Consider the following 17,205-nt stretch of genomic DNA (forward strand, 5'->3'; position numbering starts at 1 on the left):
GACTGTCGCTGAAAAGTTTGAAACATTTCAAAATCCAATGGCGACCAGAAAAAAGGCCCGACTCTGTGGGCGACTGAGTACACCGTACAGGTGACCATGTGGCGACAGACTAGACACCTGTAGTTGCCTAAAAAATCGCCTAAGTGGGACACGGGCATAACTCCTTGGATAAGGTTGATTTCTATATCTGAAAGACGCTGGTGGGCCAATCCAGTTGTTCTGTGGTCTCTGTCACTGAGTGGGGATAAATATTTCAACTCTAGATTATAGAGTTATTGTCTATTGACTCGGTTGTCTATTGAAGGGGCAGTGTTTCTGAATCCGTTTGTTGGGGATGGATGAGGTGATCTGGTCCATAGCTTGATGTGGGTACTGCATTGACGGGCAGAGATTGCTTTCATCTGCCATTTAACTGGCCACAGGTTGCCACTTCACCCTTTGTCCCTGCCAAACCATTGAGGGGGAGAATTATCTACTAGTTAGCTTAGTGAGATCTTTGTTTCCCGCTGTGCCATGCGGTGGAAAATCTCAAGATTGCATAGTTCTATGATCATCTGTCCATCCCTTCTCTGCCCATCCCAGCGACTAGGAGTCAGAGTTCTGTATAAAACGGAAGTAAAACTGAACAACTTCTTCATAGCCCCTTACAGATAATCTCTCATTGGCACCGTGTACCCTGAAAGGAAGAATAAGATGCAATTAAAAAATAATATTAATTTCATATCAAATATAGTTTCACGTAATTCGCAGGGCGGCACGGTGGTGCAGCGGGTAGAGTTACTGCCTCGCAGCGCCAGAGACCCGGGTTCGATCCTGACTACGGGTGCTGTCTGTCCGGAGTTTGCATGTTCTCCCCGTGACCTGTGTGGGTTTTCACCGAGAGCTTCTGTTTCCTCCCGCACTCCAAAGACCCTGGTTCGATCCGCACTATGGGTGCTGTCTGTCCGGAGTTTGCACGTTCTCCCCGTGACCTGTGTGGGTTTTCTTCTGGATCCCCAGTTTCCTCCCACACTCCAATGACGCACAGGTTTGTAGGTCAATTGGCTGTGGTAAAATTGTAAATTGTCCCTCTGGTGTGTAGGATAGTGTCAGTGTGCGGGGATCGCTGGTCAGCGCGGACTCGGTGGGCTGAAGGGCCTGTTTCCGCGCTGTATCTCTTAACTAAACTAAACTAAATATCTTACCGAGAAATGTCTTCCTCTTTCAAGATCATCGGGGTGAATCGGTAGAGTTCTGTGGTGATGTTGCGGTAATGTTTGGTGTCTGTGCTTGCTGTGCAGAGACCTGGATGTAAATCAGGGGGGAAAATGTCAGTAAGTACTGCGGGTGGCAACACAAAATACTTTCTGTAGACGTTACAGTTTTAGACTTGAAACATTTTACTCTCTCCAGAGACGTCTGCGCTGCTGAGCTGTTGAAACATTTTCTGTTCTTGTTTTAGATTTCCTGTATCCGTGCATTATTTTGCATTTTGATAGAAATACACTTTTTTTAATTGATCTTCAATTTGTCCCAAGCTGTGTGTCCACCAAATGGTGAAGATTATCTTGTGCTGGGCGGTAAGTTCAACACTAGTTGTTGACACGTGTAATCTTTGATAAAGTTTATCATTTTTATTTGAGAAGCATGAAACACAGTGATGCATTCTGATCAGAGTGTAATCATGATTGTAATCATGTGGTTGATTGTAATCACGTGGTCGATTGTAATTATGATTGAAATCACGTTGTCGATTGTAATTATGATTGAAATCACGTTGTCGATTGTAATCATGATTGTAATCATGTGGTTGATTGTAATCACGTGGTTGATTTAATTATGATTGTAATCACGTGGTCGACTGTAATCAAGATTGTAATCACGTGGTCGATTGTAATCATGATGGTAATCACGTTGTCGATTGTAATCATGATTGTAATCACGTGGTCGTTTGTAATCATGATTGTAATCACATGGTCGATTGTAATCATGATTGTAACCACGTGGTCGATTGTAATTATGATTGAAATCACGTTGTCGATTGTAATCATGATTGTAATCACATGGTCGATTGTAATCATGATTGTAATCACGTGGTCGTTTGTAATCATGATTGTAATCACATGGTCGGTTGTAATCATGATTGTAATCACGTGGTCGTTTGTAATCATGATTGTAATCACGTGGTCGATTGTAATCATGATTGTAATCACGTGGTCGTTTGTAATCATGATTGTAATCACATGGTCGATTGTAATCATGATTGTAATCACGTGGTCGATTGTAATTATGATTGAAATCACGTTGTCGATTGTAATCATGATTGTAATCACATGGTCGATTGTAATCATGATTGTAATCACGTGGTCGATTGTAATCATGATTGTAATCACATGGTCGATTGTAATCATGATTGTAATCACGTGGTCGTTTGTAATCATGATTGTAATCACGTGGTCGATTGTAATCATGATTGTAATCACGTGGTTGATTGTAATCATGATGGTAATCACGTTGTCGATTGTAATCATGTAATGTCCGAAGACTGGTCTTGACCCGAAACGTCACCCATTCCTTCGCTCCAGAGATGCTGCCTGTCCCGCGGAGTTACTCCAGCTTTTTGTGTCTATCTTCGATTTAAACCAGCATCTGCAGTTCCTTCCTGCACACCTTGTCTCTGTTCACTGCTTAGCACACAACAAAAGCTTTTCATCATAACTTGGTACATGTGACAATAAATTAAACTGACACTGGTTGCGACCAAATCGTCACCTGTCCATTTTCTCTAGAGATGCTGCCTGATCCGCTGAGTATCTCCTGCATTTTGTGTGTATCTTTGGCACGGTGGCACAGCTGGTAGAGCTGCCGCCTCACAGCAGCGGAGACACGGTTTCGATCCTGACTACGGGTGCTTTCTGTACGGAGTTTGCACGTTCTCCCTGTGACCACGTGGCTTTTCTCCGGGTGCTCCGGTTTCCTCCCCACATCCCAAAGACGTGCGGGTTTGTAAGTTAATTGGCCCTCTGCAAATTGCCTCTAGTGTGTCGGGAGCGGATGGGATAATGTGGGATAACATAAAACAATGGCGGCGGAGTTTTGGGTCTGATGAGAGGGGTCTCGACCCAAAATGTCGCCCAGCCGTGTTCTCCAGAGACACGGCCCGACCCACTGAGTTACTCCAGCTCTTGGTGGGGTTTTTTGGAAGAATTTAGGAATGTTACATGGACATGTGGCAGCATAGATGGAGAGAGTCGACCAGTGGAAAATAAAGAGTTGTGGTAAATATGATACATTACACAAGTATGGGTCCCACAGTGGCTCAACGTTAGAGTTGCTACCTCACAGCGCCAGAGACCCGGGTTCAATCCTGACTATGGGTGCTGTCTTTCTGGAGTTTGCACGTTCTCCCCGTGACCTGCGCTGGTTGACTCCAGATGCTCCGGTTTCCTCCCACACTCCAAAGACGGACAGGATTGCAGGTCGATTGACTTTGGTCAAAAATTGTAAATTGTCCCTAGTGTGTGTGGGATAGTGCTAGTGTGCGGGGATCGCTGGTCGGCACGGACTGGATGGGCCGAAGGGCCTGTTTCCGCACAGTATCTCTAAAGTAAAGTCAACTAACCTTTTTGGTTCGACAATTATGTTTGTAGAGTGGGCGGGGAAGTGACAGTTGCCATTTAATGCAAGCAAAAATACTTCAGTAGTTTAAACAAGGAAGACAAATTCATAATGACACAGTCAACAATGTTAAATAATATCCAAAGATATTTTTCGATGCAAGACAAAAGACAAATGAGAAAATATTTAGCGAGTAAAGAAACTAGGTTCGAGTTGACATAAGAGATTGTGGGTAGTCACGAAGCCATACGGCGTGGAAACAGGCCCTTCGGCCCAACATGCCCTTGCCGACCATCATATCCCATCTACACTAGTACCACCTGCCTACATTTGTACCTGTCCAAGTGTCTTTTAAAGATTGGGAGAGTATCTGGCTCAACTATCCCCTCTGGCCATTTGCTCCATACACCTACCACCCTCTGTGCAAAGAACATTGGAACAATATGTGTAGAAAGGACCAGGATGTGTACAAACATCCGTCTCATCTGGAGACGTGAAAGCTCCCAAGAATAACACAAGCACGAGAGAATTCCCGTCTGAATCTCTCTATCACCCCTTCCACCCTGTAGATAGCATTTATGTTCGGGCTTAACATTTCAGTGTCAGGTTGACTGCAAGAATTGTGATGGCACGTCACAGCTGTATAATGTCAATAAGCTGGAAAGATTCACATCCCCTCGACTCCATCCAAGGACCCAAGCAGTCTTTCCAGGTGAGGCAGAGGTTCACCTGCACCTCCTCCAACCTCATCTATTGCATCCGCTGCTCTAGGTGTCAACTGCTCTACATCGGTGAGAACAAGCGCAGGCTCGGCGATCGCTTCGCCCAACACCTCCGCACAGTTCGCATTAACCAACCTGATCTCCCGGTGGCTCAGCACTTCCACACCCCCTCCCATTCCAAATCCGACCTTTCTGTCCTGGGCCTCCTCCATGGCCAGAGTGAGTCCCACTGCAAATTGGAGGAGCAGCACCTCATATTTCGCTTGGACAGTTTACACCCCAGCGGTATGAACATTGACTTTTCCAATTTCAGGTAGTCCCTGCTTTCTCCCTCCTTCCCCTCCCCTTCCCAGCTCTCCCACAGCCCACTGTCTCCGCCTCTTCCTTTCTTCTTCCCGCCCCCCCCCCCCCCACATCAGCCTGAAGAAGGGTCTCGACCCGAAACGTCACCTATTCCTTCGCTCCTCACCCGCTGAGTTTCTCCAACATTTTTGTCTACCTTCAATTTTTCCAGCATCTGCAGTTCTTTCTTAAACAGAAATGATTCACAAGTGTGTTACTGGGACTAAAGACCGATACACAATGTTGGAGTAACTCAGCGGGTCAGGCAGCATCTCTGGAGAAAAGGAATAGGTGACGTTTCAAGTCGAGACCCTTCTTCAGAGTCAGGAGAAAGGGTGATGAGAGATATAGACAGTGATTTAGAGAGATAAAGAACAAAGGAATGGAAGATATGATAAAGGAGTTCAAGAAGGAACTGCAGATGCTGGAGGGAAGGATATGATAAAGGAAACAGGCCATGTTGGCTGTGGACTAGTAGAACTAGTATGAAACATAGAAACATAGACAATAGGTGCAGGAGTAGGCCATTCGGCCCTTCGAGCCGGCACCGCCATTCAATATGATCATGGCTGATCATCCAACTCAGTATCCTGTACCTGCCTTCTCTCCATACCCCCTGATCCCTTTAGCCACAAGGGCCACATCTAAGTCCCTCTTAAATATAGCCAATGAACTGGCCTCAACTACCTTCTGTGGCAGAGAATTCCACAGATTCACCACTCTCTGTATGAAAAAAGTTTTCCTCATCTCGGTCCTAAACGATTTCCCCCTTATCCTTAAACTGTGACCCCTTGTTCTGGAGAAGGGTCTCGACCCAAAACGTCACCCACACCTCCTCTCCAGAGATGCTGCCTGTCCCGCTGAGTTACTCCAGCATTTTGTTGTCTATGAATGGGTGGTTGATGGTCGGTGCAGACTCGATGGGCTGAAGGGCCATCTATATCTCTAAACTAAACTAAAGTGCAATGGGAGCTCTTTACCTGGAGTGATGACCGCCTCAGGAAATATGTTGCCAATTGTCCCTTTGATCAGCTGATAGCCAAATGCATCGTCTGCATAGGAACTCATTGGGATCGGAGGATCGGACTGGAGAACTTCAATCTTAACCCGTTCATCTGATATAATGTGCTGGACTTGCTGGAGAAGCTGAGGGGAGAGATAAATGAAACACAATTCAGAGAGACCGATCGACTGGTCGACAACAATCCCTCACAGAGTTGACTGTACCTCAAACATTCCTCCCGACTGGTGTGAGTCAGAGAGTCATAGAGAGTCATACAGCATGGAAACGGGCCCTTCGGCCCAACTTGCCCATGCTGACCATCTACACAAGTCCCACGCCCGTATTTGGCCCATATCCCTCTAAGCCTATCCTATCCATGTAATGTCCAAACCCTTAATAATCTTACATGTTTCAATAAGATGCCCTCTCATCCTTCTAAACTCCAGAGTACACAAGCCCAGCTGCTGCATTCTCTCAGCATATGAGGTCTTGGAGAGCAACTTTAAAAATAATGGCCATGGGATCTGTGATTGGAAGGAAGGAACGTCTGACATTGCCGCCTCCTCTCAGTGTCACCCAGACTTTCATGCTCAGGACTAAAGATGGGAGATAGACACAAAAAGCTGGAGTGACTCAGCGGGTCAGGCAGCATCTCTGGAGAGAAGGAATGGGTGACGATTCGGGTCAGAACCCTCCTTCAGATTGGGAATCGGGACAGGAAAACTAGAGGAGATAGTCGAGGCACTTATCATAAGCTCATAAGTGATAGGAGCAGGAATAGGCCATTCGGCCCATCAAGTCTATTCTGCCATTCAATCATGGCCAATCTATCTCTCCCTCTCAACCCCATTCTCCTGCCTTCTCCCCGTAACCCCCGACACCCGTACTAATCAAGCGTCTATCTATCTCTGCCTTAAAAATACCCAATGACTTGGCCTCCACAGCCGTCTGTGGCAATGAATTCCAAAGATTCCGCCACCCTCTGAAATGGTTACAAAAGAAGAATTGAAACTTGCATCAGAGTCGGAGAGTGGAATACTAATTGCCTCTCTCTATCTGACAGCGTTTCGAGTTGGCTAAATGGTTGCTGGGAATACCTCGTCTAGCCTGTGGGCCGGGTGGAGCCTGAAATTCACAGTCGCTCGAGCAGAGGAAGCAATCACGTTTGCCTGAATGGAAACAAAAAAAAAAGAAGAAAATATTGAAAATAATTCCACACGTTCCCTCTTCAGCTTCACACCTGCATCACCCAGACTAGGGCAAAGCTGTGAGCTGCAGGACCAGACTCCCCACCATTAACTCCATCTACACTCCACCATAGACTTGTCCCACCCCGGTCATTCCTCCTTCCCCCTGCTCCGCTAGGCAGCAGATAAAGAGGCTTGAAAGCGCGCACCACCGGACTCAGGAGCAGCTTCTTCCCCTATGTGTACTTTAGTTTAGAGATACAGCATGGAAACTGGCCCTTCGGCCCACCGAGTCCGCACTGACCAGCGATCCCCGCACATTAACACTCCCCTACACGCATTAGGGGCAATTTTACATTGATTCCAAGCCAATTAACCTACAAACCCACACGTCTTTGGAGTGTGGGAGGAAACCGAAGATCTCGGTGAAAACCTACGCAGGTCACGGGAAGAATGTACAAACTCTGTACAGACAGCGCCCGTAGTCAGGATCGAACCCGGGTCACTGGTGCTGTGGGGCAGTAGCTCTACCACTATGCCACCGTGCCACCCTGTTATCAGGCTTCTGAACGGTCCTTCCATAATCAAGGGCACTGTCCGATTCACCTCTACGCCATTGCGGACATTGGATCTCTGGAACTGATGCGCTACGATGATGCGCTGAGAACTATATTCTGCACTCTGTATCTTCCCCTTTGCTCCACCTATTGTACGTCTGAGATATTGTGAACTGCAGATGGAGTCTGGTCTGTGTGACAAGACTTGGCTGCACCCACAACTCTCTGTCATTTCTTGCGGTCTTGGGCAGAGTTATTAAATTATATTCTGCATTCTGCATCTTCCTCTTTGCTCCATCTATCGCATTTGAGTTTAACGTGATTATATCTATAAATAGTATATCCTATCTGTCTGCATAGCATGCAAAACACTGTAGATAGACACAGAATGCCGCAGTTACTCAGCGAGCCAGGCAGCAACTCTGGAGCAAAGGAATTGTTTAGTCAAGTCAAGTCAAGTTTATTCGTCACAAACACACATACGAGATGTGCAGTGAAATGAGAAGTGGCAATGCTCGCGGACTTTGTGCAAAAAACAAACATACAAACTACAAACAGAATGGAACAGAATCGCATGTTATTTTACATATTACATATTGTGGGAGGGAGGAAAAAGGAAAAAAAACACAGCAATTTAAAAAAAACAGTAGGATGGTACAGTGAGGTTTAGAGATACAGCGCGGAAACAGGCCCTTCAGCCCACCGGGTCCGCACCAACCAGTGATTCCCCCACCTTAGCACTCACTAGGGACAACTTTTACATTTACCGAAGCCAATTAACCTACAGACCTGTACGTCTTTGGAGTGTGGGAGGAAACCGGAGAACCTGGGGAAAACCCACACGGCTTTAAGGAGAACGTACGGACTCCATACACACTACACCCGTAGTCAGGATTGAACCCGGGTCTCTGGCGCTGTGAGGCAGCAACTCTACCGCCTGGGTCACCGTCTACGGAGATCTCGGAGAAAGCCCACGCAGGTCACGGGGAGAATGTACAAACTCCGTACAGACAGCGCCCGCGGTCGGGATCGAACCCGGGACTCCGGCGCTGCATTCGCCGTAAGGCAGCAACTCTACCGCTGCACCACGGTGACCCGTAGGGTTTCGGGTCGAGACCCTCCTTCAGACTGAGAGTCGGGGGAGAGGGGAAACTGGAGGTGTGAGGAGGTAGAAAGGACAAAAGAATTGAAAGGCGTGAAAAGAACAAATCACGGCCAGCAAGGATGATCAAGGGAAGGTGGAGCCCACAATGGTCCATTGTTGGCTGTGGAAGAGGTGATAACGAGGGGGTACGAACAATGAAACTAAGCAGGACGACAGTGAAACTAGTAGGGTGACTAGGGTGAGGAACGGATGGTGAGAAGGGGGGAATACAAGGGCTGAACAAAGCACAAACCCAAAACCCCTGAAAGCATCTTGTCCGGAAATATTACCATCTGGTCTGGGAATTGCTCTGCCCAGGACAAGAAGGCTCTGCAGAGAGTAGTGCGTTCGGCCGAACGCACTATGGGAACTACACTCGCCCCCCCCCTGCAGGAACTATACATCAGGAGGTGCAACTCCAGGGCCAATAAAATCATGGGAGACCCCTTCAGCCCCTGCAACGGACTGTTCCAGCTGCTACGGTCAGGCAAACGCCTCCGTTGCCATGCGGTGAGAACGGAGAGGTTGAGAAGGAGTTTCTTCCCAGAGGCCATTCGGACTGTAAACGCCTATCTCACCAGGGACTAATAACTTTACTGAACGTTTTTCCTTCCAATATTTAATATGTAAAAGAATATGTGTGTGTTTATGATTGTGTTTATAGTTTGTTTGTTTGTCTTTTTGCACAAAGTCCGCGAGCGTTGCCACTTTTCATTTCACTGCACATCTCGTATGTGTATGTGACAAATAAACTTGACGTGACTTGACTTGTTACACGTGGCAATGAGAAATCTGACCCTGAACTAGCGACGGTAGCTGCAGTACCACTAGCCTCCCGCTGGTGGAGTTACAGAGCCGTGACGGTCATTATATCTTACAGGTCTGGATCATACGACCAAGATAGTGAGATCTCTCTCAGTCACCACCTCCCTCCCTCCCTCCCTCCCTCCCCCCCAACTGGCCTGCACCGGTCAATGAGCAAGTATCCCCACAACGTTAAGTGTAGCCAAAGTGCTTTACATTTGTTATAAGAATAGTATAAACAAACAAACTACATACATATAATAATAATAATAATGGATGGGATTTATATAGCGCCTTTCTAATACTCAAGGCGCTTTACATCGCATTATTCATTCACTCCTCAGTCACACTCGGTGGTGGTAAGCTACTTCTGTAGCCACAGCTGCCCCGGGGACAGACTGACGGAAGCGTGGCTGCCAATCTGCGCCTACGGCCCCTCCGACCACCACCAATCACTCACACACATTCACACATATGTACATATATCCCTCGCTCAGTGGACGTCAGGAAAGGCTTGGGAGTAGAGATAAGATTTTAGTCTTGACTTAAAGGAGTCGATGGAGGGGGCAGTTCTGATGGGAAGGGGGACGCTGCTGTTCCACAGTCTAGGGGCTGCAACCGCAAAGGCGCGGTCGGTCGCCCCTGAGCTTATGCCTAGACCGCGGGATATTCAGCAGCCCCAAGTTGGCCGATCTGAGGGACCTGGAGGTGGAGTGGTGGGTGAGAAGACTTTTAATGTAGGTGGGGGCAAGCCCATTGAGGGCTTTGTAGACATAGAGGAGGGTCTTGGAATATATACGGGAGCCAGTGGAGAGAGGCCAGGATCGGGGTGAAGATGTGGTCCCTTTATCGGGTGCCAGTCAGGAGTCTCGCACACTGCGGCGTTGTAGGTAGTTGAGGCCACAGTTCATTGGCTATATTTAAGAGGGAGTTAGATGTGGCCCTTGTGGCTAAAGGGACCAGGGGGTATGGAGAGAAGGCATGTACAGGATACTGAGTTGGATGATCAGCCATGATCATATTGAATGGCGGTGCAGGCTCGAAGGGCCGAATGGCCTACTCCTGCATCTATTTTTTATGTTTCTATGAAGATAGACACAAAAAGCTGGAGTAACTCAGCGGGACAGGCAGCATCTCTGGAGAGAAGGAGGGTCTCGACCCGAATGTCACCCATTCCTTCTCTCCAGAGATTATACCCGTACTGCTTAGTTGCTCCTGCATTTAGTGTTTATCTTCCCAACTTTAGCTGGTCCAGACTCCAGTCCTGAACTTGGTGGGGGGGGGGGGTGTTAGGGGGGTGGTTTAGATTTGGAGAAACAAGGAACTGCAGCTGCTGGTTAGAAAAAAGACTGGAGACGGTAACCAAAGGATAGAACTAGTAACCAAAACTAGCCGGACGGCGCGGACTCGGTGGGCCGAAGGGCCTGTTGGAAACGCTGTATCTCGAAACTGAACGAAACAAAACGAACCTGAACACCAAATGCTGGAGTAACGGAGCGAGTCAGGCAGCATCTCTGCTTTCGGGTTGAGGCCCTTCTTCCCAGAACGTCACCTGTCTCAGTTCTCCAGAGATGCAGCCGGACCCGCTGAGTTACTCCGGCAATTTGTGTTCAGGTTAGTTTCATTTCGTTCAGTTTCGAGATACACAGTGGAAACAGGCCCTTCGGCCCAGCGAGTCCCGTGCCGACCGGCTAGTTTTGGTTACTAGTTCTATCCCACACACTAGGGGCAATGTACAGATTTACAAGTAACCCTCAAACCCGCACGTCTTTGGGATGTGGGGGGGGGGGGAACCAGAGCACCTGGAGGAAACCCACTCGGTCGTGGGCAGGGTCGGATTTAGACGAAGAGAGGCCCTAAGCTGTTCCACTTGTGAGGCCCCCTCCGCGTTGGGTTTCAGCGCTGGCGGCGAGGCAGCCATGGCGGCCAAATCTCCCACAATTCAAAGCGAGGGAGAAAGTGCCCAGCACCGACCAGTTGCCGCTGCAGTGCGCATGCGCAAGGCGGCCGATGATGCGCAGGCCGCAGCAGTGCGCATGTGCAAGGCGGCATGCTGTGCCGGCGGATGAGGAGTGTGAGGAGCCCGGTGGCCCGGACACGGATAGCGGGGGGAGATGGAGCGAGAGAGAGATAGAGAGAGGGGGGGGGGTGGTTGAACGGTAGGTGTCCTGCCTTGGCCGGATGCCCCCCTAGACCTCGAGGCCCTAAGCTTAAGGATGTCTAGCTTATAGGTAAATCTGGCCCTGATTGTGGGGAGAACTGCAAACTCCGTACAGACAGCACCCGTGGTCAGGAACGATCCTGGGTCTCCGGCGCTGTGAGGCAGCAACTCTACCGCTGCACCACCCTGCCGCGCAGTGTGTGTTTTAGGTTAATTAGATTCAGGATAATTATTGTTACATGCAAAGGTTTGTTTTGCATGCTAGCCAAACAGATGAGATAATACTGTACATAAATAGAGTCATAGGGCGATCCAGTGTGGAAACAGGTCCTTCCATCTAACCTGCCCACACCGGCCAACATGTCCCAGCTACTGTGGTCCCAACTGCCTGCGTTTGGCCCGTATCCCACCAAACCTGTCCTGCATCCATGTGTACGAAGGAACTGCAGATGCCGGTTTAACCCGAAGATAGACACAAAATGCTGGAGTAACTCAGCGGGGACAGGCAGCATCTCTGCAGAGAAGGAACGGGCAACGTTTCGGGTGGAGACGTCCCATCCATGTACCTGTCTAACTCGTTTCCATCAAGTTCAACAGGTGGAGCAAAGGGAAAGATGCAGAGTGCAGAGCATAGTTCTCAGCATAGTTTAAGAAGGAACTGCAGATGCCGGAAAATCGAAGGTAGACAAAAATGCTGGAGAAACTCAGCGGGTGAGGCAGCATCAATGGAGCGAAGGAAATAGGCGACGTTTCCTTCGCTCCATAGATGCTGCCTCACCCGCTGAGTTTCTCCAGCATTTTTGTCTACCCTAGTTCTCAGCATTTTTGGTCCCCTAATTTGAGGAAGGGCATTCTTGCTATTGAGGGAGTGCAGCGTAGGTTTACAAGGCTAATTCCCGGGATGGTGGGACTGTCATATGCTGAGAGAATGAAGCAGCTGGGCTTGTACACTCTGGAGTTTAGAAGGATGAGAGGTGATCTTATTGAAACATACAAGATTGTTAAGGGTTTGGACACGCTAGAGGCAGGAAACATGTTCCCGATGTTGGGGGAGTCCAGAACCAGGGGCCACAGACAGTTTAAGAATAAGGAGTAAGCCATTTAGAACGGAGACGAGGAAACACTTTTTCTCACAGAGAGTGGTGAGTCTGTGGAATTCTCTGCCTCAGAGGGCGGTGGAGGCAGGTTCTCTGGAGGCTTTCAAGAGAGAGCTAGATAGGGCTCTTAAAGATAGCGGAGTCAGGGGATATGGGGAGAAGGCAGGAACGGGGTACTGATTGTGGATGATCAGCCATGATCACATTGAATGGCGGTGCTGGCTCGAAGGGCCGAATGGCCTCCTCCTGCACCTATTGTCTATTGTAGCGAGTCAGGTTCCTCAGGGTTTAGGTCTGATGTGAATGTAACTGAGACTGCAGGAGTGGGGGAGAAAGGGTTGTACATGGGGCCCAGTCTCAGTGTGCAGGTGCCAGTTTGCCTTGCAGAGGCTGTTTTTTTTTTTGCAGGGATTTTGCATGCTTACGACATTCTGCATCGAGCATTCTGTGGCAATGCAAAGTCTAACCCCCTCGCTGCCAATATCACAGAACAGCAGGAGCTCGATACAAGAGCAGAATAATAACATTGAAATGAATTCTGGGCTTCTGCCAATACCGCCCAAGCAAGGGACCTATTCCCGTCTCTCTATTTTCTTTGACTGCTGACTCCCTCCATTCTCTCTTCCCCCCTCTCAGCGAAAGAAAGCACATCAGCGCCTCTACATCCCGAGAGTCGGTATGTCAAGGCGGACTCTCTCGAACTTCTACAGGTGCACAGTAGAGAGCATGCTGACCGGTTGCATCGTGGCTTGGTTCGGCAACTTCAGTGCCCAGGAGCGGAAAAGGCTGCAAAAAGTAGTAAACACTGCCCGGGCCATCATCGGCTCTGACCTCCCTACCATCGAGGGGATCTAACGCAGTCGCTGCCTCAAAAAGGCTGCCAGCATCATCAAGGACCCACACCATCCTGGCCACACACTCATCTCTCCGCTGCCATCAGGTAGAAGGTACAGGAGCCTGAATTCTGGTACATCCAGATTCAGGAATAGCTCCTTCCCCACAGCAATTCAGGCTATTAAACTCACCATCAAACAAACTCTGAACTATATGTGAAAGCACATGCCACCAGATTCAGGGACAGCTTCGTACTCACTGTGATCAGTCCACTGGGTGGTTCTCTCATTAAGTCGATCTTCCAACCTAGCTCACTGCGGCCATTGCGTTTTTTTTAAATTTATTGGCACTTTCTCTGTAACTTTAACGCTGTAACACTTAGGGTCGCCAACTTCCTCACTCCCAAATAAGGGACAAAAGGTCAAAATACGGGACAATTTCCCGACGGCAATTCGTTGACCGACTGGGCCGTGGCTGGGTGAATGATGAGTTGGCCCCGGGTGCTGGACTGCACACAAAGCCCAGCCGGTGGGGCCAGCTGAGGAGTTTTGGCCCGGGGGCCGCGCGCAATGTCCGGCGCCCCGTCCAACTCGCGAACCGATGATCGGCCGTGAGAAGGAGGGGATGTGGCGGTGGTGTCGGCAGTAAGCGAAGGTCCGAAGGTCGGACAGCTGGCCGGGCTGCCGAGCGACCGACGGGGCCACGGGCGAGGTGCTGGTGCTGCACTCCACGGGCTGCACTACGTCGGGACGGGTGAGGCGGGGCCGGACGACCCGACAGTCCCCTCGACCCGAGCAGTAGCGGTCAAATACGGGACAAGGGCGGTCCCGTACGGGACAAACCAATTTAGCCCAAAATATGGGATGTCCCGGCTAATACGGGAGGAACAGTTGGCAACACTAGTAACACCACATTCTGTGCTCCAGTGGTTTCTCGTTGCAGAACTTGTTGTTCTTGTGCGTGACTCATGTTGCAATCATGTGTAGCACAATGTGACTGGATAGCACGCAAGCAAAGTATTTCATTGTATCTTGCACATGTGACAATAATATACACATACCAATACTATCTCTTTCTCTCTCTCTCTCTCACTCTCACTCCACTCTCTCTCCCCTCTCACCCCCCTCATTCTCCCCCCACTCTCTCTCTCACCCTCTCCCCTCTCTCTCTCCCCCTCTTTCTTCCCCCCCTCTCTCTCCCCTCATTCTCCCCCCACTCTCTCTCTCACCCTCTCCCCTCTCTCTCTCCCCCTCTTTCTTCCCCCCACTCTCTCTCCCCATCTCTCTCCCCCTCTCCCTCTCTCCCCCTTCTCCCTCTTTCCCTCCCCTCTCTCTCTCTCGCTCTCCCTCCCCTCACTCTCTCTCTCTCTCCCCCTCTCTCTCTCTCTCCCCCTCTTTCATCCCCTCTCTCTCTCTCTCTCACACTCCCCCCCTCTCTCCCCCCCCCCACCCCTCTCTCCCCCCCCCTCTCTATATCTCTGACTGGTGCTGAAGAATAAACCAGGGTTAAATGCTGTGGGACACTTGTAGTTCAGTGTATTGTCCCGTGTATCGAGGTCCAGTGACAAGCGTTTTGTCACGTGCTAACCAGTCAGTGGATAAACAATGCATGATTACAATCGAGCCTCTCGCAGTGTACAGATACAGATACAGGATACGTTCTCCCTCACAATGGGCAATATAGATTTAGACTTTACCTGACTTTAGACTTTACAGATACAGGGTGGAAACAGGCCCTTCGGCCCACTGAGTCCGGGCCGACCAGCGATCCCCGCACACTAAACACTATCCTACACACAAGGGCCAATTTTCAATTTTACCAAGCCAATTAACCTACAAACCTCCTGTACGTCTCTGGAGTGTGGGAGGAAACTGGAACGTGCTGTCTGTACGGAGTTTGCATGTTCTCCCCGTGACCATGTGGGGTTTCTCCGGGTGTTCCAGTTTCCTCCCACACTCCAGAGACGTACAGGTTTGTATGCTCAGTGACTTCGGTAAAAAATTGTAAATTGTCCCTGGCGTGTGTGTGTGTGTGTGTGTAGGATAGTGTTAGTCCGCGGGGATCGCTGGTCGGCACGGACCCGGTGGGCCGAGTGGCCAGTTTCTGCGCTGTATCAAGCACCCCCTAAACTAAACCTCTTGCCTTTTAACCCTGTTGCCCCTTTAACATAGAAATTGGGCTCTGACATCAATGCCAGCACAAGGCCCCCAGGTTTGGATTCTTGAAATTCCAAATGCCATCAAAACACACGCGAACTGGATTAACATTGGCATGTTATTTACAGATGCAGCCCAATTTACAGGACTGAATGTCCTGAATTGGATCATTATGATATCCCGAGCCAGCACATCCTTCAACAGATGTGGTGCTGAAAATTAGTCACAATTTTCCAAATGCTGCCTGACCAGCGCCTTATAGAGCCTGAGTATCACATCCCTGTTTTTGTATATAGAAACCCTCTCGAAATAAATGCTAGCCACATTTTGTGTTTATCTTCAGTATAAAGCAGCACCTGCAGTTCCTTCCTGTGCAGGTTTGTAGGTTAATTGGCTTTGGATAAAATTGTCCCTGGTGTGTAGGATAGTGCTAGTGTATGGGGTGATCACTGGTCAGCATGGACTCGGTGGGACGAAGGGCCTGTTTCCACGCTGTATCTCTAATAAATACAGCAGAGCAAACATTTTTTTTGTTTGACTACGTTACTCTGAATGGATTCCATTCATATCCAGGAACGTTATGCTTGTTTGTTGGACGGATTGGTGTTGGAACTAGTCCAAGAGAGGCCAGCGAACATGCTGCTGGTGTAGAATGAATTGCAACAGAACTAATGTGGAGAGAGAGAGTGAGTTCCTTCAGCTGTCAGCTCGTTCTATATGGTTGCGAGTGAAAGTACTCTTTGCCAGAACTTTTTCAGAATTTTAGAAAGGAAGTGGGGAGGAACCTCTTTAGTCAGAGGGTAGTTAATCCGTGGATTAGGTCAAGTCAGTGGATATTTTGTAAGTTGGAGCTAATTAAATCCTTAGTACACAAAAATGCTGGAGAAACTCAGCGAGGGCAGCAGCATCTATGGAGCGAAGGAAATGGGCAACGTTTCGTCCCGAAACGTTGCCCATTTCCTTCGCTCCATAGATGCTGCTGCACCCGCTGAGTTTCTTCAGCAATTCTGTCTACCTTCGATTTTCCAGCATCTGCAGTTCCTTCTTAAACACATCATTAAATCCTTGATTAGTACGGGTGTCAAGGGTTATGGGGAGACGGCAACTTCACTGCCTTTAGCTTAAACCCACCCCCACCCAAACTTATTTATTTTAAAGTTTAGTTTAGAGATACGGCGCGGAAACAGGCCCTTCGGCCCATCGGGTCCGCGCCGACCAGCGATCCCCGCACACTAGGGATAACTCGGGACAGTTTACATTTATCCCAAGCCGATTAACCTACAAACCTGCACGTCAGTGGAGTGCGGGAGGAAACGGGGGATCTCGGAGGGAGAAATATACGCAGGTCACGGGGAGGGCGTACAAACCTGTTACAGACAGCGCCCGTAGTCGGGATCTAACCTGGGTCTCCGGCGCTGCAAGCGCTGTAAGGCAGCAACTCTACCGCTGAACGCCCACTGATTCCACGCATCACACTCACTGATTTATAATTGAATCCCTACTTCCCTAAATCTTCCAGGGAGATGCTAAATGCATTTCGTTGTCTCTGTACTGTACACTGACAATGACAATTAAAATTGAATCTGAATCTGACTTCCCTA

General features: G+C 49.0%; 1 protein-coding gene across 1 annotated transcript in view; it reads right to left on the bottom strand.

The window, feature by feature from the left end:
- Window positions 1–204: 204 nt before the first annotated feature.
- pm20d1 (peptidase M20 domain containing 1) overlaps window positions 205–17,205 on the bottom strand; it is a 63,172-nt gene continuing 46,171 nt past the window's right edge. The window contains exons 9-12 of the mRNA XM_033042916.1: window positions 6,762–6,833; window positions 5,642–5,807; window positions 1,185–1,284; window positions 205–676 (exon numbers count right to left, since the gene is read on the bottom strand). Coding sequence (XP_032898807.1) covers window positions 586–676; window positions 1,185–1,284; window positions 5,642–5,807; window positions 6,762–6,833 — 429 coding nt within the window. The 3' untranslated portion in view covers window positions 205–585. The remainder of the gene's footprint in view (window positions 677–1,184; window positions 1,285–5,641; window positions 5,808–6,761; window positions 6,834–17,205) is intronic.

Source organism: Amblyraja radiata, chromosome 24 (genome assembly GCF_010909765.2).
Source record: "Amblyraja radiata isolate CabotCenter1 chromosome 24, sAmbRad1.1.pri, whole genome shotgun sequence".
Taxonomy (NCBI): Eukaryota; Metazoa; Chordata; class Chondrichthyes; order Rajiformes; family Rajidae; genus Amblyraja; species Amblyraja radiata.